Source organism: Pelodiscus sinensis, chromosome 11, assembly GCF_049634645.1.
Source record: "Pelodiscus sinensis isolate JC-2024 chromosome 11, ASM4963464v1, whole genome shotgun sequence".
In the NCBI taxonomy this organism is placed as follows: domain Eukaryota; kingdom Metazoa; phylum Chordata; order Testudines; family Trionychidae; genus Pelodiscus; species Pelodiscus sinensis.
In genome coordinates this window covers 27,317,226-27,343,844 of record NC_134721.1, presented here as the reverse complement: position 1 = coordinate 27,343,844, position 26,619 = coordinate 27,317,226, and the positions used below count along the sequence as shown (strand labels likewise).

At 41.6% G+C, this 26,619-nt stretch overlaps 1 protein-coding gene across 5 annotated transcripts in view; it reads right to left on the bottom strand.

Moving 5' to 3' along the window:
• The window catches only part of ARHGEF3 (Rho guanine nucleotide exchange factor 3), a 256,294-nt gene extending 229,948 nt beyond the window's left edge, over nt 1-26,346 (bottom strand). For 3 of the 5 annotated variants that reach the window (XM_075938874.1, XM_075938877.1, XM_006130911.4), the window contains exons 1-2: nt 26,035-26,171; nt 4,556-4,651 (exon numbers count right to left, since the gene is read on the bottom strand). In XM_075938874.1, coding sequence (XP_075794989.1) covers nt 4,556-4,644 — 89 coding nt within the window. In that variant the 5' untranslated portion in view covers nt 4,645-4,651; nt 26,035-26,171. Of the gene's footprint in view, nt 1-4,555; nt 4,652-26,027 lie in introns of all 5 variants that reach the window. The other 2 variants (XM_006130912.4, XM_075938876.1) reach the window with 2 other exon arrangements.
• Between the last annotated feature and the right edge of the window lie 273 nt (nt 26,347-26,619).

The window sequence follows — 26,619 nt, the reverse complement described above, 5'->3', positions numbered from 1 at the left end:
AAACAACTAGATAAAGGAAATATTGGTTTGATCTCCAGCTAATTAAGATTTGTATTGTTTTACAAAGTCAAATATTTAAAAATGCACAGACAGGACCACAGATGCAAGATGGTGATTGCATCATCTCGATGAGGCCCCGTGTGGACTCAAAAGCATTGGAAGGAGAGGGTGGACCCATCACCAGTGATTTGTCACACTGCACACCGAAGCGCTCAGCACCAGTTCCTGCATCTGAAGCCCAAGAGTGGATTCCATTAGGAGTTCTGCTCCTTTCAGGTTCGTGGTTTGAAGGCCTTGCTGATCTTGTACTTGACAGCCTGGTGAACTTCCCCCAGGCACTAGAGACATGAATTGTGAGGGTTGCTTATTAGCACTGACTTGAGGCAAGACCTGCAGGGCAGCCACCCAGCTGCTAATTGAGCCCCACCCAGAGGTTTAGGGCTGCCATGCAGAGGGCTTCCTGGCTGGGGAGGGGCACTCCCTCAGCAGCAGAAGCTTCCTGCTCCAGAAAATGAGCATGCTGGTAGGGAAGGGGATAAGGGGGAGCAAGGGAGGGAGTAAGTATGTGACTGGGATGGGAGGGGGCCACAGGGGATGGGAGTTTGGAGCATGCAGTAAGTACAGGAGAGGAGAGGTTTGATTACAGCAATCTGATTACAGCAGCTGGGTTTGCCTGCTATTTCCTGTGAGGAAACCCTGCACTTCTCTAGCTTCCTGGGCTGGGAGGAAGCAAACTACATGGGGTAGGTGGGAGAAATAGGGGGCAGTGCTGGGATCTGGGCAGTGAGATGGGGACAGAAGGGAGTTTGTTTGGGGTATCTTAATTTGTTTTCATCTGGGCTGCTTGCAGCAAGAGCCAGAATGTCTGTATCAGCACAGCTGCCCTATTTGGTCTGAAGATACAGGAATCTCTCCTGGACTGGGGCAGGTGATATGGGGTGGTTCCAAAATTTCAGGTGGGTTAAAAGCTTTTAGGCTGCTTTTGAATACTGGAACAAAAGACTTAGTTCATGACATTTGTATGATTACATTTCAAAGTTTATATAGGTGTTAATGGTTTCAAGTAAGAAAGGAAAGGACTCTTTTAACAACTTTTTTTTAATATTGTAGATATCTATACACTGATATTAATTTTTTTTAATTCTGTGTCACTAGTTAATAGATGGTAAATTGTTAAAACTGGAAGAACTTTACAATGGATTCTGTTTAATTTGTTTGGCCTTTCAATTGGAGTTGAATTCTAGAGAAGTGTTGTGGGGGCTTCTACTTCTGAGTTAGTGACACACACAAGGTGAAAGTTTCAAACCAGAACTGATCTGTTTTATTTGCATAGCATGGATCCTAAATATTCCCCAAAGAAAATGTATAAGCCTGAGTGAATGAATGCCTTTTACTCTCCTTTCTAGTGTCAGTAAATACCATATTAATACTGTCAAGGAGAGCATAACTATTTCTAGTTGACTTACACATTTATTTAGCAACTTAAAGCTGAGCATATTTTTTAGACTTTTACTTAATGGCCATGTCTGATTTAATTATAAAGCTAGTTGCAGTATGCCCCATTTTGGTGTGTTTACTAGTTTGAGTTGTTAGCAAGTATGATAATACATGTACTCCAACGGTAGTGTTAGTTTTATTTGATTTAATATTAAATAAACATCATAAGCATTGCTCTGTTAATTATCCCTTTTTAAAAAAATATATTGTCTTTCATACCTATGGACTGTTTAAAATATAAATATTTATATCTAGGTTTTTTGTTTGTACTGGGACACACTGCGCATCCACATACGGCCTCAATATTGGTGGTGCACATAAGAAATTTCAATCTGCCCAAAGATAGAAAACGTTAGCTGCTACCCGTGTTTCCTCTAAGGTCAAAACTTTCCAGCAGTTGTGTACACAATGCACACACCTACCTTGGAAAAGTGCTGAGCAAGCACTTGAAGAAGAATATATTTTATTGGACCAACAATAAAGGTGAGGATATAAGATCAGGACTTGAGGAAGAGCTTGGTATAGCTAAAAAGCTTGCCTCTTTCACCAATTCAGGTTGGTCCAAGAAAAGATATTAATTATCTCACCTACTTTATTTCTCTAATGTAAGAGACAGGACATATTTAGAATGTTAGGAGCATGATAAAACAAAAACAGTGATTTTAAAAAAACCAATGAGCTATTAACAGCATCATTTCAATTGCCCCTTCCCCCATGAGTTTAAAAAAAAAAAAAAAAAAAAAGTATCACATATGCACAACATAATTTAATTTATGGTTTTGAGGTTGTTCCAAGAATGAGAACAGGGGAAAAATGAGAACCTTAGCCACACAATCCAAACTGCTAAATGAATGTTACAGAAGATTATTACATATTTTATTTTATTTAAATAAAGATTACTAGTCAATATTAACTCCTTGACAAAGCTGCAAATGGGGATAAACATGGTTTGCTATTATTTCTTTGTTTCCATAGTATAAGAAGTGAAACTATACATATAAGGTAGATGTGAGTTAGCCCTCTTGGCAGTCTGATTATATGTTCCTGGCATTGAGTTTATTCTGTTGTTTTTCTTCATGATGAATGACTAACATCAGCATATTCTAGCTAAATCAGGAGTGCAACAGTGAGATAAATGTGCACATAAAAGACAAGGGAAGTCAACAGAAGAACTCCTATTGTCTTCAATGGAGCTGGAATAAACCCCGTATGAACAAGTGGAAAGTTCAGTCTGAACGGTCATTCTGTTGAAAATACCACTAAGCCTTGGTCTACATTATTATTTTGAAATAACCCCCCTGAGGTAGAATTTACAAGCAGAGCATCCACACTACCAAGCCTGTTATTTTTAAATAATGGGCTGCCTTTTTTAAAAAAATATGGGCAGGAGACTTGTGAACCTCCCCTTTAAATAACTGAATGCACATTCAATGACACACGTGGCACCTGCTCAGCCTGGCACTGAAGTGCTCCTTGCAGGGGTCCAGGCTGCCCATGTAGGTCTTCATGAATCAGGGGAGCAAGGGGTAGGCTGTGTCACCCAGGATGACAGTGGGCATGTCCACCTCCCAACCCTGAGGGTGCAGTCTGGGAAAAAAGTGCCAGTGTGCATCTTTCGGAATAGGCAGGAGATTCGGAAGATGCAAGAGTTGTGTGCCTTTCCCACCCACCTGATATTGATGTAACTGAAGCATCCCTTGTGGATCCACAATGGCATGGAGCACCATGGAGAAGTACCCCTTTCTGTTGATAACATATGAGGCACAGTAGTCAGGGGACAGAATGGGGATGTGCATGCTGTCTATGCCCCTCCCCCACAGTTGGGAAAGCCCATGGTGGCAAAGCCGTCCTCGATGGTGTCTATGTTCTCCAGAGTGACAACCCTCCATAACAGAATGTGACCAAGCAGCCACAGGAAGTATCTGCCCTCTTGGTGCCCTCCCCAGAGTGCTTCGGGAGGTTCCAACACCAAGGCAGGCTCCCATCAACGTGGGTGCGCTATTTCATACTAATTCTAACTAATTTTGATGCCTCTTCATAGCGGGGACACACTATTTCAATTTTGTTAAATCAGGAGTTAGGTCGATTTTAGTAATTTAATTTCCTATCGTAGATATGGCTTAAAAGTGCTAAAAGCAATGTAAATTGAAGTGGTGGTTTTATTGATGAAACAAACTTGGTCATTATTAAAATTAGTTCTATTTGAATGATTGATTTGTTTTGGTTCAGTCAAACCTAAATAAAATTGTTTCATGACCCAAAATGGAAAAAAATTGTTTCATCTGTAACAATATGTTCTATTCATTTTTACTTTTTTAAAAATTGAAGTAAAAGGCAACATACAAAGATATTTCAAACTGAAATACTGAAACATTTCATTCTGAATTTGTTAAAAAGAAAACATTTCAGTTTTGTTCAGATCCTCCTTTTCCCATCTGAAACAATTCAGTAAATTTAACCCAAATTTCTTACATATTTTAGCTGACCCAAATCTGCCTTTTAGCCAGAAAAGTTTCGTCCAAAAATTTCACCCAACTCTAATTAGAACGTGAGCACATATAAAACACTTAATTGAGGTTACCAGTTTTCTCTTATACTTAGAATAGAAGTTTCTTTGGTAAATTTTGGTTTCTACTTTACAAACCCACTAGAAACTATACGGAGACCACAGACTTGTTTCACGAAGCATCTGTCACCTATGAAGTTGCTCAATTCTCCATTACTATCCATGTGGGTGGGATTTAAAGTTTATGACAAAGTTGAATGACTGCATGTGTAAAATCTTAGCCCTGTTGGAATTAGAGGGAGTTTGGCCAATGATTTCAGTGCAGCCAGGATTTTGCCTCATTTCTTCCATTACCAAACCTATGAGACTCCCAGTCCTGTAACCACTTACTATAAAATAAAAAATAAACAAATCTCTTCCCTCCTTTATGTGCTTTACTGTTAGACACCAGAAAGAGAGGAAAATATAAAAATATTTCTTAATTATTTTAAATTACTTCTCTCATTGTTTATTAACCCCTTGAAAGATTAAAATTAAAGAGAGGTTACTTACCAAACTTTTTTTTCCTCCATTCCTCCTCGGGGACATTGGTTTATTATTGGAGGGTTGCTCCTTATGCATGCTGGTCTAGTAGCACTCATCTTTTTTCTTTAAAAAAAAAAAGGAATAAATATAATGAGTAATTTAAAAATACAGGTGAACAATTTCACGTATTTTCAAATATATACCCAAGAGAAACAGAGTAGGTTAAATTTTGGACAAGTGTTTTATGACCAATTCTGTCTTCTTCACTCAAGTAATCTCCAATTTAATCAAGGGGACTACTTGAATGAATAAACTAAAAAGGATTTATCCACAGTTTTTCAGAATTGCTAGTTCTGCAGAAGCCAACACCGATTGTCTTTTGTTTACTTCCTTGACTGTGTGCCAGCATAGTTCATGTCAGCAGGATTACTCATAGAACTATGCATAATGTTAGTTATGTTCCCACAAAGCAGCAGCCAGAGCTAACATATAACTGTGGAATGATCCTCAGAACATTGGTGGATCAATTGGCTTTTCACGTGTTTAAAAATGTAGAGGAACTTCTTTGCTCAACTGTTTCACTTAAGGTCATATTTCAGCCCAAATTGATAAAGTGCCATTTCCAGGAATGAGGCCTGAAGTCATTCTATAAAACAAAGTCCTTATAGAAGTCATTCTATAAAACAAAAACAGTCAATTTTCATTCTGTAACATTTCTGAAAGATACGCATGGCCTAACCAGTTCCAAGTCTGTGCTGCTTAATGCTAATTAGAAGTATAAACCAAGGCCCCCAAAACTGAGACAGTTTGAAACATAATGAAATATGAGCCACAGAAATTATATGAAACTTCTCTGCAAATGTTTCTTTTTTATTTTTAAAAATAATCAAAGTAATGCCAAACATTTTCAGCCATCAGAATCATCTTGTTTCTGTTGAGCAAGCTCTGGATTTTATCAGGCTAAAAGTATTTACATCAGCAGTACAGCATAGATCAGTGTCTTCTGAAGACTAATGAATAAAAATGAATAAAAATGACCTGAATGAAGCCACTAGAAGCTAGGAAACTCTGGTAAACATTTTTTTCCCTTTCATCAAATAAAAAGGTCCAGAGATCCATTACTTCCATGAGCTTGAAGCAGAACCGCACCCAATAGCTACTAGCAGTTGGGAAATGGCTCATCCCAGTGGGCAGCAGACTCTGCCCAGGGGACCCAGCCTCCCAAGATTGCCATGGACAGAGGCTGCTCTGTGGGAGGCAAAGAAGCCTCTTCCACAGGGAGCTCAGACCCTTTCCCCACCTCTCCTGTGGACAGAGGCTGCTTCAAGGCATCCTCCCCTGCCCCCTCCCTCTTCCTGCTGCTGCTGCCTCTGATAGAGGCAGCAGCTTGGGGAGTACAGGCAACACCATGGAGCCAGTGCTGGGGGGAACCAACTGATGCAGCAATAGCGGGGGGGAGGGGTAGTCAACAAGATTAACTGATAAGCCTAGGCTTATCGGTTAATCATATAGTCAACAGCACACTGACATCCCTGATCCTTGTGATGTAGGAAATGGTGTGGTGCCTATGCTTTTGGCACTCAAGTGGTCAGCGCCAATGATGCAGCTGTAGGGATGGATGTCAGTGTTGGCTTCTGAACACTCTGTGCCACTGGAACAGATGAAGGCACTGTAGGCTGTGGGGAGTGCCTTGGTGTTATGTTTAGTTCCACTATGCCATAGCAGAATAGGAGGACATCAGTTTGCCTCATTTCCAAGTCAGTCTGTTTGGAGTCAGGGTTATCATGGTAAATGCAGTACTGGAGGATCCTGTGGTCTTGTATATACTCAATCTCAGTATGGTTGGCACCAAAGATAGGGAATGACCAGGACCACTTCTTTATTTTCGGTCTTTCAGGGGAGAAGTTGATACTCTTTTCCTCTGAGCTTTTTTTGGAACAATGAGCCTTCTTGTGTGGAGAAGAGGATATCTCTGGATATCTTTATCTAAAGGTCTGTTGGCTAAGATTAGATACCGGTCACTGAGATTTGTCCATGAGAATAAGTTTGAGACACAAGTCTCTGTCTTTTAAGGCTTTAGCCTTTAGGTTACTGCAGTGAGAACACTTCCAAGATATACATGTCTCACCTAAGCAACAAGCAATGAGAGTGCCTGTCCAACAGCAACACCAACACCCCCTATGTTCTAAAATCTGATTTGTTTATTTTATGTGTGTTCACTTTTTTTGATTGTATCCCTTTGGTGTATATATGGTCATGCCAATTTTCTTCCACAATTTAATCCGAGGAAGTGGGTCTGGCCCACGAAAGCTCATCACCTAATAAACCATCTTGTTAGTCTTTAAAGTGCTGCATAGTGTCTTTTGTCCAACACCATGATTGCCTACCAACAGGAAAAGCAACATTTGAAGCCCAGTGAACCAGGCATACTGAAACTATGGAAGTTCAACCATATAGGTGAACAGTAACACAATAGTAGCCAAGTTAAACTGTAACAGGAAAAGCTTAAATAATAAATAGTCTAGCAGCACTTTAAAGACTAACAAAACATGTAGATGGTATCATGAGCTTTCGTGGGCACAACCCACTTCTTCAGATGAATGGAGTTATTAGAGGTTCAGTTCCAAAACAAATAGGAGATGGGGGTGGGGGAGGAAGGGAAAAAGGGGGGAAATCAATTAGAGTGTTCATGTTACATACATGAAGCTGATAGAGAAGATGCAATTTTTCTTAATTACAGAGTTTGGTTTTTTTAAGTCATTAGGATATATGCACAAAACAGTAGTGTGTAAGATTGCAGTTTTCCTACAACATAGCATTTTGTTTCTCACTGAATATAAGAGCATTGTAATCTCATTCCACAAAGTAACACACTTTATCAGCATAGCAGGTTAATCCTGCTCTTTTGATCTGTGAAAAAGAGGCTGAACAAAGGACACTCGGCCTTAGGGTCCGCTTACAAAGGTGGTAATGCTATACCAGAAGTAGAAGTTTTTCGTCCACATGTATGTTTTTTGGAAGAATCCTACTTCTCTATCTCTCTCCCTCCTGCCCAAGAGCATAGGTTTGCATTTGGGTTTGAAATAGATTAACAGCACCGCAAAATGAATCTCAATTTTTCCTAGACCGTATATCTATTACAGAGCTGGCCAACCAGTTAGAGACGAAGAGCCAAAATATCGTGGATAGAGTGTGAAGAGCCACATATTATATATTTTTATATGTCTGTATGTAGACAGACAGATGTAGTGATAAAAACAACATTACAGGACATTTTGGACAAAAAACAAGTCTTTAGACACTTAAAAAAATTCAATGCCAGTCCATAGATCTTCAGGGAACTTGACAAGGAACAAACATCAACTGGAAAAAAACAAAAAAAACAACAAAAAAACCCACCCTTTAAAAATACAGTAATAATCTCACACTAAAAAAGTAAGTTTCCCCACCATGTATTTTAAATGTAACACTACTGCCCTATTATGTCCTGTGAGGTGTTTTGGTTTTTTTTAAAATTAAACTGAAGTAAATTAGCACAATTTGAAGTGCCTGTTCCATTCCAGCTTGTTGATCTCTGGTATGGTTTCCCCCCCCCCTTTTTTTTCCCACTTATGAAAATTATGGCTTTTTTATAATTCTAAAAATTCAGGTCTGTCCCAGACTGCAAATATGAGAGGTTCAAAAACAATAAGGGAGAGATTCATATCTCAGAATAATTGCTTCAGCCTGGCAAACAATAGCCTTTGAATTTTCTTTAAAGAAACAGTGTAAAGCAGGTATATGCTGATTCTTTTTTGCGAAATGTAAATATGACGTCTGTGTTGGCAGCCTTATTCTGCATCCATGAAGACTTTGAGTTTAAGGTGCTTCAGCCCCCTCTGCTCTAACCCAATGCCCTTCCCCTCCGGCAGAGCCAGGCACCCCCGCCCTTCTCCCCAGCTCTAACCCAATACCTGCGTCCCGGAGCCACCACTGCCGCCACATGCTTCTCCCTCCAGGGTGCGTGCGCATTCTGAACACGTGGCTCAGAACTAGCAAGAGCCATATTTCTTTAAGCCGGTGTTCTCAAACTTTGTGATACTGCTACCCCCCGGGGGCTCTGGACCCACAGTTTGAGAAACGTGGCTTTAAGCAAAGAGCCACATGTGGCTCAAGAGCTACGATTATGTCATCCTTCAGGATATTTTTTTAATACATATCTAGAGAGGAGCTTGGTCCTTCTGTGAGGGCAGAGGACTGGACTGGATGACCTCTCAAGGTTCCTTCCAGTTCTAGTGTTCTATGATTCTATTGTAAAGATGTAAATCATATTTCCTTATAAGGCAGTTACTAAAGAGTCAAAAGGTCTACGCTCATATTAGCAATTCCCCTGTCAGTAAATGAGAGCTCCCTTTTAACAAAAGCACTTTAAAAAAACATTTTATTTTGGGGATAACACTGGATTTTAGTCTATGCAAATGTAGGTCCCTGGATCAGTTTCTCTTAGATATCCATTAAATTAGTACAACAACAAGATGGAACTACACAGTTTTACTGGTGGAGATGGGATAGCAGGCCACAAAAAATCTGCACCGCACACCAGTGCAGGGGAATAATCAGAAGGTCCAAAAAAATTACATGCAAGTTACAAACAGGCCATGATTATCAAATTAGCCTCTGTTTCATTGGCAATGGTAGAAATAATGATAACCTAACTTCTGCATTTCCAGCACAGATTCCCCTACACCAGTGGTCCCCAACCTTTTGAGGTTGTCGGGCGCCAGGGGCGTGGCCGTTCGCCCGCCAGGCGCCGGGGGGCGGCCCCCCCATAGCCGCATGCCCGGGGGCGGCCCCCCCCCCATAGCCACGCGCCCGGGGGCGGGGCCCCCCCCCATAACCACGCGCCCGGGGCCGCCGCTCCCCCCCCCCCGCAAGCGCCGCGTGCCCGGGGCCGACGCTCCCTGCAAGCGCCGCGCCATGTGCCCGGGGCCAGACCAGCCCCGAGCACCTGGCGGGCACATGCAAATGCCCCCGCAGGCGCCATGGCGCCCGCGGGCACCGTGTTGGGGACCACGGCCCTACACCGTGGCCTCAAACAAACAAACAAACAAAGGAGCAGCATCTGACCCCTAAAGTTCAGATTCTCTTTTTCCTTCACTTCTTAGTTAGGCAAGATGCCAGCAGAAAAAGGCCTTCATAAATAAGGCCACAGTGAATTTAGTGAAACACTAAAGACCTCTACTCACAATTATTCATTAACGTTTCATTAACATTACCCCCACAGTCCTTCCTCCTCTACTGTTCAGCAAATGCCTCCCTTTACTGAAAATTATGCAATGCATTTCTGACACAGGAACTGTGGCAAAAATCTTTCGAGGGTTTTATTATAAACAAATCAAAACAGGTAGGTAGACAGTTACTAACTTCTGCTCCTCAGTCTCTCAAGAGAAACAAGAGCCTTTATGTCCATAAAGGCACATTATCAACCCTTTACTAGATATACAGCATGTGGTACTTTTTATTGAACACACTTATAGCTCTGCTGCTTTCTGCAAAGTCTCTCATTTCCACACACAAACATAACAGGCAGAACAGCTTCTAACTAGAACAATGCCTTAAGCAAACAGCATGTTAAAGCACAGATTTTAAGTTTATGTAATTAAACAATGATGTTGCTTCAGCAGCAAGTGCTGCAAATAATCCTCTCTGCAAACATTAAATAAACAATTTCAGATATTTTGCAGCAGTTGCCAGACATGTTCATATCACTAAGACACTTGGCATAACCTAATATAAAGAAAGAGGCCCTTCCAACAACATACTTAACGTAAGTTAGAATTCTAGATGAAAAAAAACTCTCCTATATATATAGTGGGTAGATAAATCCCTCAAGTACCAGGCAATACTAGAAAATTTCACATTGCATAATCACTTCAGCACAAATCAGTAGATTGTGGACTTTGTTCCTTATGCATTATAGTTATTCCAAATAGTTTTTGACCATGGTGTAATAGTAGAAGAATGCCATTATTTAGCTCCTGGAAACTGACCTGCAATGGCAGTCATTTTGCTTTTGAAATACTGTATTTGCCTCATGTTCCAAAGGACTTGCACAAGTACATTTAAAAAAAAAATACCTTAAATGTACTTCATCTCCTCCCCCAGGTCAGTCCTTACAAGTCCCACCACATTCAATTAATTCCTGTTCTATTTAGAAGAACAAATATGTTAAATATAGACTTAATACAAGTGTATATACAAAGGTACGATAATCATAACGTATTGAAAATGTAAAGAACCAGATGAAAGAAGATGGCTGGGAGGATTGTATTTCGCATAAGATGCCTTTCACTTCAAGGGATACATCTACTCTACAGCTGGGATCTGTGCTCATTTAACAGATCTAACAAAGACCAGGGATGTAAAATCCCATTTAATTAACTAGTTAAAAGTTAAGTTTAACTGCCTTAAGTAAGGTCATCAACATCACTTCAGATCCATTCCCGGTTGGTGGTAACAATCTATCAGTCCCTATCTGACACCTATATGTGAAATAAGATCATGTTCTCAATCTAGCACCTAATGAACCATTGCCAATTTTATATAAAAAAAAATACTGTGTGCTAGGCTCTGTTATTGGCAGCTGCATTACAACAGTCCAAGTTTCAAAAGGGGCCAGATTGAGCCCTAAAAGTGTAATGATCTTATGTCCCACATAAAGGACTATAGATCCTCATCCTACTGCTGATAGTAGTTAGGCTGTCTATTACAGTGGTCCTCAACCTTTCCAATCTACTGTACTTGTTTCAGCAGTCTAATTTGTCTTGTGTATCCAAAAACTACTTGCTTGCTTCAAACCCACTTGATTACAAAATGAGACATAAAAATACAAAAGTGTGACACTCTATTACAGAAAAATTGCTTACTTTCTCATTTTACCATATACTGTAATTATAAAAAAGGGTTTGACAGAAATATAAATGTTTCAGTTAGGGAGGTGAAAAGTTAACCAGTTAATCAGCAAGCATCACCCTTAACCAGTGATGCTTACCAGTTCAGGTTAACCAGTGGGGGCAGGAGCAGCCTCTGTCTGTGCAGAGTCATAGCACCCTGCAGGCATGGGCTGCTCCAGAGTTCAGAGCCCAGGCACTCCACAGGCAGGACTGCTCAGGCTGAGCTGGAGCAGCCACTGCCTGTAGGGGGGGGGGGGGGGCCTCCAACCCAGACTCGGCAGGCAGGGGGGCTGCTCCAGCCCAGTGGGGCTAGAGCACCCCCAACCTCCCGTGCACCCTTTAATCAGTTAACCAGTTAAACATAATTAACCAATTAAACAGGATTTTACATCCTTAATTTCAGTGTGGTACTGGAGACTTGTTAGCCTTGTCTGAAGCCAGATCCATGCTTGCCACCATGAATACTGGTCCCGCACTTATACACCCCCATAATCTGTCCCACAACCCTCCCTGGGGAAAGCAACCGCTAGGCTGAGAAACACTGATAGATTGAGTACCCCCTGGAAGACCTCTACATACCCCCAAGGTACATGTACCCCTGGTTGAGAGCCACTGAGGAAAAAATATTTATGGAAGCCAGACACCCTTAGAAGATCATGAACTCCTCTGTTAGTCTCCAGACAAAGAAAATTAAAGCAAGAGACAATAGGGAACAATGCACATTTGTATCAAACTGAATCCAGAATCACGAATATAGTATTCTTTTATGCAGCAGAAGAATCACTGGTTTACAATAGAGTTCTGAGTGGGCCTAATCTTTTAGTTCGGAGCACCTACCTCTTCTTCTGGTGACCAAAAGCCACAAAAAATGAAGCAAGACAACTACTTTACAAAACATCCACGAATAAAAGTGAAACAAATAGATGGGAAAATTGCAGTGCCGATGCCAGTGCTGCACCTTTTCTAAAAACTGTAGTCACCTTTCAATTACTAAATTCCCTTGAGGGGTCCAAATTCACACTCACTGACTTCAATGACAGCAGAAGTGGGTATTCTCATGTATCCTTGTAAAAACCGTAAATGCATATTTTTTCCAGAGAGTTGTATTTACAAAAAACGGGTAACTATTAAAAATTACCATTGGTTCATCTAATCTGCAATTCCGTTTCCTGGAAGAAGCCATAACTCAATTTTGCACTAATTCACATTGGTGAAATAGAAGGTGAAAGGGTATGACAATACTATATCGACCAGCCTGACAAACTATTAAGGTTTGTTTGTTTTGTTTAAAAAACAAAGTAAAGTAAAAAAATCTTTTAAATTAGGTGGAAAATTTGGAGTGAGGAGAGGCAGTCCTGTCTTTAGAGGAAAGTGGCTGTAAGAAAAACATACAAATTCAAGTGTTTCAGTACTCTCTATCCTTTTCCATAATCTCACCTAAGAGGAGCATGCACACACACGTATGTTCCCTTAAATCTGATTATCCACAAAAACAGTCTTAGAAAACAAATCCAAACAATTTATCTGAAGCCTCAACTTAAAAAATCATGAGTTGAATTACAGTAGCTCCTTGCTTAACACTGTTGTTATGTTCTCTTTTAAAATAAGTTCTAATCAGAGGATTGTCTGGGGACCTGCTCATGGGTTCCCCGAGTTTCTCATAAAGCAGGCAACCTATGTCTCTAGAGCCAAATATGGCTCTTTTGTCATTCCCAAAATACACACAACTTTTTTAATTAAAATGAAATAATTCAAAATTTTAAAAACGCATAATTACTCTTCAAAAAAAAATTTCTGTCTATATTACCTTTAACTGTTAATTTTAACAACCATCCATCCTCTCCTCTCATTGGGGTCATGCATATTCTCTTTTTATTTGATTGTTCAAGAAATCCTTCCATCATCATACGTGATGAACTCTGAAACCTCAACAGTAAAAATGGCGAAGAGGAAGAGAGAGATGACAAATACAGAAATTTTCAACAGGAATGGACAGACTTGAATGCATTTATGGATAGGTCTTAATCTCCACACCGTCTCATTTGAAGTGAGAGACTGTTCTCAAACAAACAAAAATGAGTTTCATGACAAAACATGCAGCATTTGCTACAAAATACCCTGAGGGTGATGATGCACGAAAAAAGGCCTGCAAGGAGCTGCAGCAAAAAATGAACATTGGAAAAAATAGCCTGCTGGCATGGTCAAAAAAAGGTGGGAGCTTAAGCTCTGCAAGTTTTGCAGGCTCATACAGCATTATTCGAGAGGGTAATAATGCTTTCAACTGATGGGGATTATATGAAGAAACACATGCTAAAAACTGGTCATGAACTATTTTATGAGTTTCACAATAAGGACATAAAATCTTACAGAAAATTCAAGATATGCAATTATTGACAAAAACAGTTCATGACAGAGATGTGAAGATGGCCCATCAAATCAACAGGGAAGAAATGCAAAATTTGAGTACAGTTACTTATTTTTTCTTTGCTTTGAAAAAGACAACTGACATACGTGACATTAATCAATTCTGTATTGCTTGATGATATATTTGTGGAAATGCTGTGCACCATGAAATGACCAAGATATAACCAATGAAAAAAATGAAACAAGGGGCAAAGACATCCTTAAAATTGTGATGAGCTTTGTAAACGAGAAATAAATACAGTTGGATAATCTTGTGTCTATGTTTACAAACAGTGCACCTAACATGGTCGGCAAATACAGGATTCCTTACACTTGTCAGACCAGCTGAACCACCTGTTTTTGAGCTTTCGTTGCATTGTGCATCAGGAGGCACTTCGTGCGCAATCTTGTGGAACTGAACTCAGAAATGTAATGGGAATGGTCATTCATATTGTCAGTTGGATTCCTGCCCAAGCCTTTAAACACCATGAATTTCAGTCAGAGCTTGAGGAAATAGATTCTGAATACCTACTAATGCACAATGTTCACTGGATATCTTGTGGCAAAGTTTTGTCTCATTTTGCCACCTGCATTAATGAGATTAAGTCATTTTTGGATATAAAGGGTGTCAAACATGCTGAGCTTCCAAACTCTGACTGGTTGCTGTCTCATTGACATTACTCATTGACATTTTACTGTCTCATTGACATTACTGGTCATTTGAATGAGTTGAACTATAAGGGCAAGGAAATACAGACCTGACTGCAGCAGGCAGTGTTTGGATTTGAGTCAAAATTGACTGTCTCCATCAAAGATATCGACATATGCAGACTGGCACGTTTTGAAGGATTACGAATATTTTGTGATCAGAGAGAGAATCCAAATAACAGCCTTGATTTGCAGCAGTGTTCTGGGTTTGTTTCTGAGCTCCTGGTAGCATTCAAATCGTGTTTTGTTAACTTTTGCGAACACAATGTTCTGTTTAAGTTTATGATTCATCCACATGAAGCATCCACTGACAAACTTGATTTTACAGTCATTCCAGAAATCTCAGTAAGTAATTTGAAAATGGAAATAGCAGATTTCAAAGAATCGGAGATCTGGGTGGAAAAATTCGTCAAGCTGAATTCTGATTTGGAATGCCTTGTTTGACGACGTGCAGAATTGGCAAAACAGTACAAATGGGCTGATATGAAGAAATTGGAGCACAATGATAATCTGATTCTGCAAACCTGGAAAGAACTTCCTGTCATATACAATACCATGCAGAATGTCAGTTTGGCCTTATTTTCAATGTTTGGCTCCACTTGTGATTCACATGAGAGAAAGCCTACTCACACACACATCAAAGGTAATGTGTGCTTAGGATTGACAGAAGACAGCCTGAATGCGTGCATGAAGCTGAATTTGACCAATGAATTTGACCACTGAATATGATCAATGTTCCCTCTAAACTGTTTAACAGGTGATTAATCAACCCTGCCCTGTCAGAGGCACAGGGCTCCTTGCACAGAGATGACTGATTGGGCTGGATTGATTAATCACCTATGAAGCTGTGCAGCTGAGGGAACACTGCTTAGGATGTAAACTTCAAACACATGTGCACAAAGATGCAGCAGCAAAAGACCCATTAAATAAAGTCCTTGAGTACAACATTTCATGTATTCTATTATTAATCATCATGTAAATTCTTAGTAATATTAAGTTGTATACTTTCAGTCATACAAATGAGCATTCTTATACTGGCTCTTTGTTGACCACTTGTTCTGCATTTTGATATAGTTTGGCTCTTGGTTTGAAAAGGTTGCTGACTCCTGTCATAAAGCAACACCCTGTTGCTATCAAGTGGGATATTTCCCAGGGAATGGCTTTCTGTAGAGGCACTGACTTTCCAAAGCGCTGGGGGTGCTCCAAACCAAACTCTGCCCCAGCCTCACCCCTGGCTCTAGCACATCCTCATTCTTCTCCTTTCCCACCAGCCTCCTGAAAGCCACACACACCTGCAGCAATCAGCTGTTTGGCAGCACTGGGAAGGAGTGGGAGACTATTTAAATCTATTATCATGCAAGATGTATCCTCTAGTTCAAACAGGGAAATCCTATGGAGCGTGTTACGGTGGAAGTCGGACTAGATTTTCCACAGTGGCTACTTCTGGCCTTATAATCTCCAAATGTATGAATAAGTGTTAACACACTCTTAAGTACAGATCACTTTTGCTATTCTAACTTAGGAAGTTTAATAGGAGTCAAAAGATATTTAACTCCACTGCATTTGTTTCCATTAAGTCTTGTCATTTTGTGGCAAGCTTATTTCCTCTATCACCTGAATGAGTCAACGGGTCTGATTTTTTCTAAATTTTCTAATGTTAAAAGTGAGGTAAAATAAATGAGCCTCATTATCACAGATATACATTAACACAGGCACAACAATTTAAACTGCTGATTCTGCCTCTCCCTACCTCCAAGTCACCAAAACTTAAATGGCACAGCCTGGCCCTTAGTGCTTGCCTGTATTTTGGCTGAAATCTTAGAGGTTAGATGGGTGTAAGAAATTCTGCTGGTTTTGTTCATCTGGTTCAAGTTAATATGCTTGTTGATGACCTCAAGTACAAACAGTTCTACTTTTAAATTAAGCCACTGCCTTTGTGTCTTGTAAAGTCCATACTAGACAGCAAAACAATACTTGAAAGGTTCTTTCCAAAGATTATGAGAAGTGTTTCTGTTACCAATTCTAGTGACTCACCCAGTTAGTTACATGTGAGAAGAATTTAACTCTATCCTCCTCAAAACACCAAACTTGAAAGGAAAGCATTTGAGGGGTTGTTCAAAAATATTGTTCTAAGATGGTAATAGAGACACATCCTGCAAATTAGCTTTGTAGGGAATACCAGAACCACTTCTGAAGAGGATATGAAAGGAAAAAGATGTTTTTGTGGTTTCAAGTAACTTTTAAAAAGGAGAAATGATAAAGGTTCAAAAAGTAAACATCCTTCTGGAACACTAGAGAAACTTCCAAACAAAGCACAATTATGTTTTGATTAAGTAAATTAAATGTCTTACGACAAGTAACATTTAAGTAAAACATTTTAAGAGAAGTGAAAGCACGCGCGCGCACACACACGCCTAATCACAAAAGAGCTTAGCTCCCCATGCTAACTATTTAAATTTTGCTTTCAACACCAGGCCCTTCCCTCAAATGCCAAAATGGTTTACACTCAGCAGAAATACACTGCACAAGAATGAAAATTAATACCAAGAAACATGACAAAAGGCATGTAATGCTGGGTTTCACTTGCTTTTAAAAATAAAGATGAAATTTTCCATTTAACTCTAAATTATGATTTCTGTGCCTACTTCCTAAAAAAAAAAAAAATTAAAATGAGGGTTATGAGGTCAGAATCCCTTTGCTAAAGCATCATATAGGGCATATGATTCAATAGATCTTGCCAAGTCCTTAAGTATGTTTTGTTTCCTGATAGGATGTTTACACAGATTTACATATACAGGGTAAAAGGAAAGAGCATGATGTTAGAATTATCTTTCATCTGTAACCTTTGAAACCCCCAACCCTGAAAGTGCTCCACACATGGAAACCTAGAGAAAGAGGGATTGGGGGAGAGAGTGCTCCAATGGAGAGCAGCTTCCAGTACTGGAGCGCAATATGGTACATAAAAACGGTCATTCTTGGTCAGATCAAAGGTCCATCTAACCCAGTATCCAGTCTGCTGACACTGACCAATGCCAGATGCCCTAGAGCCTGGGCACATGGCGCGGCGCTTGCGGGGGGGAGGGGGAGAAGCGCCAGCCCCGGCCCCGGGCGCGCGGCGCTTGCGGGGGGGGGGGAGCGGCGGCCCCGGGCGCGCAGCTATGGGGGGGGCCCCGGCCCCGGGCATGCGGCTATGGGGGGGGGCCCGACAACCTCAAAAGGTTGGGGACCACTGCCCTAGAGGGAGTGAACAGAACAGGTAATCATCAAGTAATCCTTCTCAATCAGGAGAGCTTACTCCCCACAGTTATTATATATCTGTGGTGCAGTAACATAATAATGATTTTGATGATAAATGTTGCTTCATGTAGAATATTTGAAAACCTCATCATTACATAAAATACAGTTTATTATTACTACTTCTGGAGTAAAAATGTATTAAAGAAATTCACCGTAACTGTTGAAAGAGAATAGTCCATAACCAATAATGACATATTGTTTTCTCACTTCCAATTCCTACAGTTTCTCAGTGGAGGAAACATGGAGTTAAATGTTTAAAATAATTTATGCTGTATCATTTATTTAGCAAGTTTGAACCCAGTTAGATTTCAAAGATAACATTGACGGTAAAGCACCATGTCGACCAAAACAAACTACGGTTGCAATTTATCATCATGTTTGTTAGCTAACTATGGAGATGTTTCACTGTTGTAAAGTGAAATTCAATAGAAATTCTTTCCAACAAAGGCCCTGACCTGATATAAAGCAGCTCAAGTCCCAGATTACTCACCACCCAACTTTTCAGAGTTTACACAATCTTCAGTGTCACAGATGCCAACAAATTTTTAACACGCAAAAATTGTTGCATTTTAGTTATTCCGGTATAATTTAAGCAGTATAAAGGCCAATATGGGTGCAATTATACCACTATAAAAGTCTCAGGAGGGTAGCTATGTTAGTCTGTAACTTAAAGCTTAAAAAAGGAGTAGCCCTGTAGCACCTTAGCCCTGGTCTACACAAGAACCTTATTCCAAAATAACTCTCCCTGAAGTTCAAATTCTTAAGTGGTACATCCACACTACCAAACCCATTATTTCAAAATAATAAGCCACGGAATTTGATCTCTATACTCCTGCTCAGCCAAATTCCAAAATAGTAATTTTGAACTAACAGTAGCATGGATGCTCCAGTGCCACTAATTCAAATTTACTAGCCTCTGGAAGGCCTCCCACAGCTCTTCAGAGTGCTCCTGGGGCTCTAAGTCCAAGGTAGTGCATCTACATTAGTGGAGCCTGCCTTGGACTAATTTTGATGTTTCCACGTAGTGAGGACACTAGTTCACGTTTGTTAAATTGGGAGTTCTTAAGTTGAATTTAGTACTTTCAAAATAGTTTCCTAGTGTAGTCATGGCATAAGAAACTACAAAAAGAATGTAATTATTCCAGTACTGAAAGGGGAATAAGCTACTCCAGAATTACTATTTTAGTTAAAAAAAAAAATCACTGCTCTGTCTGACATCATTACAAACAGTACAAAAACTATATGTAACCAAGCCTTAGTTTGGTGATTAGGGAAAAGAAATAAAAACAATTAAAACATCATTTGGTTTAACATTCAGAAGTCAAGAACACCTCAACTCTTCCAGCTTGATCCTGAACAGTGTTGAGAATATAACTTGACAGGGCCCTAATAAAAACACCTCTAGAAATTCAAGTTAACATTGTTAACATTTTCCTGGTTTCAAGCTCACCACTTACATGAAGCTCCTGTTCACTGCTTTAACCTAAGCAATATGGAAATATATTACACATTTGTATAGAGATGTTTACTTCATAATGGCTACTATGGAGCTATAATTATCTGAATGACTGTAGGAGATACTGGTTAGTCATGGATTATTAGAGCATATTTGTAGAATCCTTTATTTGATTATTAACATAGTCTGATGTAATTATTCTATAAACTCTCTCAGTTCAAACTTTTAGTCTTTTGCGGTATTTTAGCCACTTGTTTGCCACAGACTTTCATGGGAGTCAAGCATGCAAAACTCCAGAACACCATTCAAAATGTGAGGAACGTGATTTCAACAAAACATAGAAATCCACAGGAACTAACCATCTTCCATCCAGAACCTCTGCTATGAATAAAACTACAGGTTGGACCTCTCTGGTCTGGTACCCTCAGGACCTGACCAGTCCTGAACAAGGGAATTTGCCAAACCAGGGAAAATCCCCTGCTACTGGCCCCTCAGCCCACTGACCCTCATGGCTGCTGGATCAGCCACACCCCCGTCCCCAGCTCCACTACAGGGGCTTCCACGGCTACTGCAGCCCTGTCTCTGACCCCACTACCGGGGCTGCCTCAGCCCTCCTACAAAGGCTCCTGTGCTGCTGGGGCTCTGGCCCCAGTCCCAGCCCCGCTGCCACCAGCCCTGCCTGGCTCCCAGCCAAGATATACTCTCAGCTGCCAGCCCTCCTATCACTGGGCTTTCCAGCCAGGACTCCCTGGTCCAGGATAGGGATGCACTAGTATAGTTGATTACAGGATTAACCTAAGCTTATCGGTTAATGCTGTAGACTACATGCATTTCCCCACCACCAGTAAATTTTTTTGCAGGCTGACCAGCAGCCTGGCTCACTCCTGGCTTGTGCCAGGGTCTGGGACTTACTCCCAATTCAGCTCTGCATTTAAAGTGTCTTAGGAGGCAGGTGGGCAGGCAGCCTGGCTCAGTTCTGGCTTACGGTAGATCTGGGAGCTCAGACCACCCCCCTAACAGGGGCTGCTACCATCCGGTGCTGCTGTCTCTGTATCACAAGCAGCAGCATAGGGAGACAGGCAGCCCGTCCGCAAGGGGAGCTGGTTTTTAAACTGGCTCCCCTCATGGACCAGCTCCCACCTGGTACCCTACACTGATGCCTCTGATACAGAGGCAGCAGCATGGAGTGGCAGGGGGCTCCTTGGGAGCACGGACAGAGTGCATTGACTGCCAGCCCTACCCCAGATAATTGAGTAGCCAATTAACCTCTTGAATTCTTAACTGATATTTAACATCCCTAGTCCAGGACCATCCATGCGCTTGCTGGACCACTCATGTTGCCAGACCAGAGAGTCCCAGTTTTGGGAGGTCCAACCTGTAGCTGCAAGGAAGCAATTACACAGCCTCAGTTTCTCCAAGATAGATTTTAGTTAAAGCTTAAATAAAGAGATCTAGAAAACTATACACAAAAAGCTATTTTAAAACATGTTCAAGGAATTGACTGAAGTCCACAAAATTCTTTGAAGTCTCCTATTAAAATGTTCCCTCTGCCAATTATCCTTATGTATTGTAAGTGGAAAAATGGCAATTCATATGGAATGAAACTATAGGAAGGAATGTGAGATGTAACTGAATTTAAGGTGCTTGCAATACAACTCAGTGCACATAGAAAACTTCAAAAGGTTTCTAAGTGTATTTTTTATAGTTTTTCATTAATGGGGCAGAGGTTGTCACATGTAGTACTCAAAATAATTACATGCTTCTTGACCCTAATAGAAACTTATACAAACTTAAAATGCAGACAGCAAATTGTGTATTATTGAATATCAAGCCAGATAAGCTGAAGACCTGGAATAAACCCCAACAATCAGTTACAGTTTCTCATTCACACCATTTTCTAGGGATATAGAGACACAGAGAGAAAAAGATCTTGTACAAAACAACACTCAAACACAAATCTCAGACTTTGAAGCAACTGGTCTTAATGGGGCAAAATCATATGAGAATGTGGTTCCAATACTCTATGAATTTGGTATCTTCAAAGTCATTAAAGGTCTAACAATATTACATAAATCAGGGATTAGGTGCACAAATCATATTTCAGCCAGTGCTGTAGAGTATACTTAATATACTTTAAAAGATTCAGAGAGGTAGTCATGTTAGTTTGTAACTGAAAAACTTAAAGAACAGTGAATGTACTGCAGCACCTTAGAGACTAACAAAATATATATATAGTATCATGAGTTTTCATGGTCACAACCCACTTCTTCAGATGTATACTTTGTAAGTCTCCTTAGAAGCAACTAAGTTTTATGGAATATCCGTACTACATAAGAAAGGAAGAGCTGGTTCACAGCAAACAGATTAACATCTACACTGTTGAAGAAAGTGTATGTATATTATATAAACACACACACACCTTAAACAACTTATATCTTCCGAAAAGATTACTTAAAAAGATCTCAATAAATTGCTTCAAAGATGACACATAATAAAATTATCAAGATTAGTAATGGCCTCAGAATAGTGTATACAAAACATCTTAAAATATCTTGTTTGAGAGATGCATAGCATATAATGGTATTGTTTTTACTTATACTGTTTTACTCACTGAATACAGCAGTTAACAAAAGTAAACGATGAGAATCAGAGCTTCAAAGTTTAGATGCAAACAAGTTCAACACTTGGGTTTGAACCCATCTTTATGCAAAAACAAACTCGTCTAAAGCCTTAATATTCCCGTCCAGAAGACTGGAATTAGTTTTCAAATCCAAACTTAAGCAAAAAGTTGCTGAGCATCTGCACCTTCCATTCACTTCAACTAATGAGTGGCAAAACAAAACATAGTAATCATCTGAAGAAATGAGTTGTGTCCACAAAAGCTCATGATACTACCTCTATTTTTGTTAGTCTCTAAAGTACTGCAGGACCATTAGTATTTTTTAAGTTTTTTTAGCTCAAGACTAACACAGCTGCCCCTCAGAGTTTTAAAAATATGGCAGATATTTTATGAATACCTCGGGAATGGAGGTTGTTGATAATTCTAAACAATACGTTATGGTTGTTCTTTCAAAATTAAACATTGACTTAATGCAACTTTGAATTTTTACTATGCAGGGGGGAAATGCTGCCCCCCACACACACATTTTTTAACAGTTTACATTTAACAGTACAGTACTGTATTTGCTTCCCTGAGGGGCTGCTGTCTTATTTGTGTACTTTCAGATCCAGATGAGGTGTGCGTTTGTTCAGTTCACAACTCTCAGGTTCTATTGTACATCCTAATTATGGTCCATGCATTTCCACAATTTACTTGCTGAAAAAGCAAGAAAATCCTGACAAAACATCTCACTCCAAATTCTATGCTCAAACTGAAAACTCAAAACTTGGAATATTGCCAGACCAACTAACAGCACAACAGCGATCCCAGTGAGAACAACTGTAAAATCCAAAAACGGAACTGAGGTTTGAGGAAGTGTGTGGGGAGTGAGGTCAAAATACTACGGTACATATGATACCTTGGAAAGTCACAGCCACATGTTGTAACATTGATTTTTAAAGCACAACTCCCCTTGAAATGAATAGGGATTTTTACTCATGACCTGAAATAAACTGCAGAAAACAATAAAACTTTTATAAATATTTATATAGCTAAGGAACATTTGCTGTCTTCACCTCAGATTACAAGAAACTTTAAAGTTTTCTCTTCAGTTCCACACACTAAGGTCACTACTGAAGATTCTATCAGGTGTGAAATAGCTCCATACTTCCTCATGCTCCCACACAGTATCTAGTTTTATGATGTTTGCTATCAATAGCCATTAACAGTTACTACAGTTGCATGCAATTAGACTCCTACACAAGCTGCAGAATTGGGGTCCTGAGTAGCTCAATTCTGTAGCAAATGTTTAAAGATCAAAGAACTTTCTCTGCTTTTATTACTGCAAAAGGGTGCATATGGCCCTATGTAGATACCTTCTCTTCGATACAATATATAAAAGCATGCTTATACATGTTCACAAAATTTTAGTGGTATAGAGAAAAATAAACATACCACCTCGTAAAACCAAATTCAGGCGGGGCGGGCGCGTAAAATAGCCACCCACGCTCACATTACATTAGATACACTGCCATCCCCGCATCACAAAGTCCCTGTTAATAAATGTCAGCATTAGCAATATTTCACACCTATTGTGCATAGCAATTCTCCTCTTCAAAGAACTTTAGAAACATTAAAGTTAAATCATACAGCTACCTATTACAGGTTAATTAACAACCTCTCTTTTGAAGTCTATACATAATCTGCTGTGCTTAATTTCAGAATCCCATGTAATTACACAAACACATTGTGCTCTTTCATCTCCTTGGTATGTCAATTTTACAAAACTTGACTCAGCATTGTGCAGTGCCTGGGATACAAGACTGAGAATCAGAAATTCCCAGGACTTGATTCTTCTCCCATTTCTGCCAGCATAAAGCCCCAGTTCTTCAGATATTTACAAAGAGTGATTTTGAACTCAAAGGATATGTCTACACTGCAGCTGAAAGCAAGCTTCCCAGCCCAAACACACACACTGGCACTCCCAGGCCAGGGTTGTCCCTACCAATGTGCAAAACATGAAGCTGTATAGTACACCCCAAAATTTGCCATGCATATGTGGCAGTGCTGCTCCAATGGCCAGCCCCATCCCCCCGGCTAGCTCCCCTGCGTGGAAAAAACCCACTCTGCCCCATCCCCACTGCACCTGTTCCCTTAAGATCCCCACTCCACCTTGCCCTGCCTCATCTTGCCCCTGCTTCACCCCCTCCCTACACCCATTCCACTCCTTCCCCCAGCCACTTCCACAAGTGGTGTGGCTCCTTCTGCCGGTGAGTACAGGGGAGGCGGTTTCCTCTTCATCCAAGCTCCCTCCCTCAAACAATGTGGCTAGGAGTCGGGGGAGCAGAGCGGGCTGAGACTTGGTCACTCCACTTGCCACCACTGCCAGGGAGTATTGGGGCAGGCCTATCTCTTGCTGACTCTCTGCCCTGCTCCTGCCCCCCACAGCTCTGGGCTTTAGCCCCAGAGCCCTGGAGGGCAACACCGTCCCCCCCCTTGCAAAGGGGCCAGACCCCTCCTTCCCCACTCCATCCCTGCAAGAAGGTGCAGGTCCTCAGGCTCTGTAGAGCTCCAGAACTGGTAGGGAGCATGCTAACTAGCATGCTAAAATAGTAGCGTGGATATTGCTGTACCCTTGGAAGCTCATGCTAATCACTCAGGCTGTGTCCAGACTCCATGCCTCCGTCGACGGAGGCATGTAGATTAGCCAGATCGGAAGAGGGAAATGAAGCCGCGATTAAAATAATCGCGGCTTCATTTAAATTTAAATGGCTGCCCCGATCTGCCGATCAGCTGTTTGTCGGCAGATCGGGAGAGTCTGGACGCGATGCCCCGACAAAGAAGCCTTTCTTCATCGACACAGGTAAACCTGGTTTCACGAGGCTTACCTGTGTCGATGAAGAAAGGCTTCTTTGTCGGGGCATCGCGTCCAGACTCTCCCGATCTGCCGACAAACAGCTGATCGGCAGATCGGGGCAGCCATTTAAATTTAAATGAAGCCGCGATTATTTTAATCGCGGCTTCATTTCCCTCTTCCGATCTGGCTAATCTACATGCCTCCGTCGACGGAGGCATGGAGTCTGGACACAGCCTCAGACACAGATCCAGGAGATTGCATGGCTAGTCCAATCCTCTGCTAGGGCTGCAAAGCCCACACTGTTACGTTCATCCCACTAGCTTGAGCCTTGTTAGCACAAGCCTGTCTTCATAGACAGGAGGCTAGCTCCCAGACACATGTAATGGGACTACATGGGTGAGTAAAACTTGACTGAAATTTTCAAAGGAGCCCGAGGGAGCAAGGAACTCTGGGATTTGGGGCCCTTAACTCTCGAGTGCCTTCGAAAATCCCAGCCTGTGTGCAAGTGTGTGAAATAAGCAGTTAATGGAGTAGCACTCATGTGCCAGAAAAACCAAGCCACTACAGTGTAATCCTGGATTTACCACTGACTCACTGGGTAGCTCCCAGCAAGTCACTTCCCCTCTCTGCCTCTCAGGATTAGGACCTAAATTAGTGTTTGCATAATGTTTTGAAAATATAGAGTCCTACTCACTTTCTGCCTCTTATCCTTATGTATCTTTACTGATTTTTGACCCTCCAAACCCTGCAGAATGAGTTGTCCACACACACTTCCCCACCTCTCTGCATGTGCACACACAACCATGGTACCACTGTAGCACACGGCTATAGTTCAAGCCGTGCAAAAGCCCGTCAGGCAGCCGGCTGGGACAAAGCTGTGCGTGTGTACGGGGAAACCCAACCTACGCTCGGCGAGCTGGTGTGAATCCTCTCCCTCACCTCTAGGTGACTCAAGCAACCTTCCCTCCGCGCCCTGCCACGGGAGGCGTTGGCCAAGCTCCCTGCAGGGGGGCTCTCTCCGCAGCCACGAAGCGGCGGAGGCGGCCGGTTCACCGCACGGTCTCTGGCTTTGCCCGCGGTGGTCTGGTCACGGCCAGACAAGGAGCCGCTCGCAGGGGCTGGACGTGCCCCCGACTGCTCGGCGGGCAGCTGCATCCCTACCCCGGCCCAAAGCAAAGCTGCGCTCCCAACTCAGGCTCCCGAAGCGCCCCTGAAGCGGGAGAAACCGGGCGCTGCTGGCCCCTCACCTCGTACCTTCCCGCTCCTCCGGGGCTCCCTGCCTCGGCGGCGCCGGCTCGCAGCTGCGGCCAGGGCTGGGGTTCTCAGGCGGCGGCCTACGGCGGGGGGCGGAGAGCTGCTGGGCGCTCCGGGAGAGAGCAGGGGCACTTTCCCCGGGCAGGCCGTTGGGAAGGGGAAGGAGGCGTCGCCCGGTGGTGCTAGGCTCCCAGCACTTCCAGCGGCAGCAAAAAGTGGCTGACAGGCGAGACCGGGCACCGAAATCCCCCACGCCAGGCAAGTCCGAGAACTTCACACGGCAGGCGGGCGTTCCCGGCGCAGCTCTGCCCTCGGTTCAAGGAGAGAGTCCCGCCCCTTGGCTCCTGTGCACAGCTTCCCCCCCGTCTCTCTCTCCCATACACACAGATTCACGCCCCCTCTCTCTATTCCAGTGATTCTTAACCTCTTTGTCACTGTTAACCTCTTAAACTTAACCAATAAACCAAAATTACCCCTCCTCTTTTTTAAAATGGCAATAGACAAAAAGAAAATTACAAAAATTAATCATTTTTATTGTATTTCGTTTTCTCATACATGATGTTGAACAAAATTGAACACCTATTG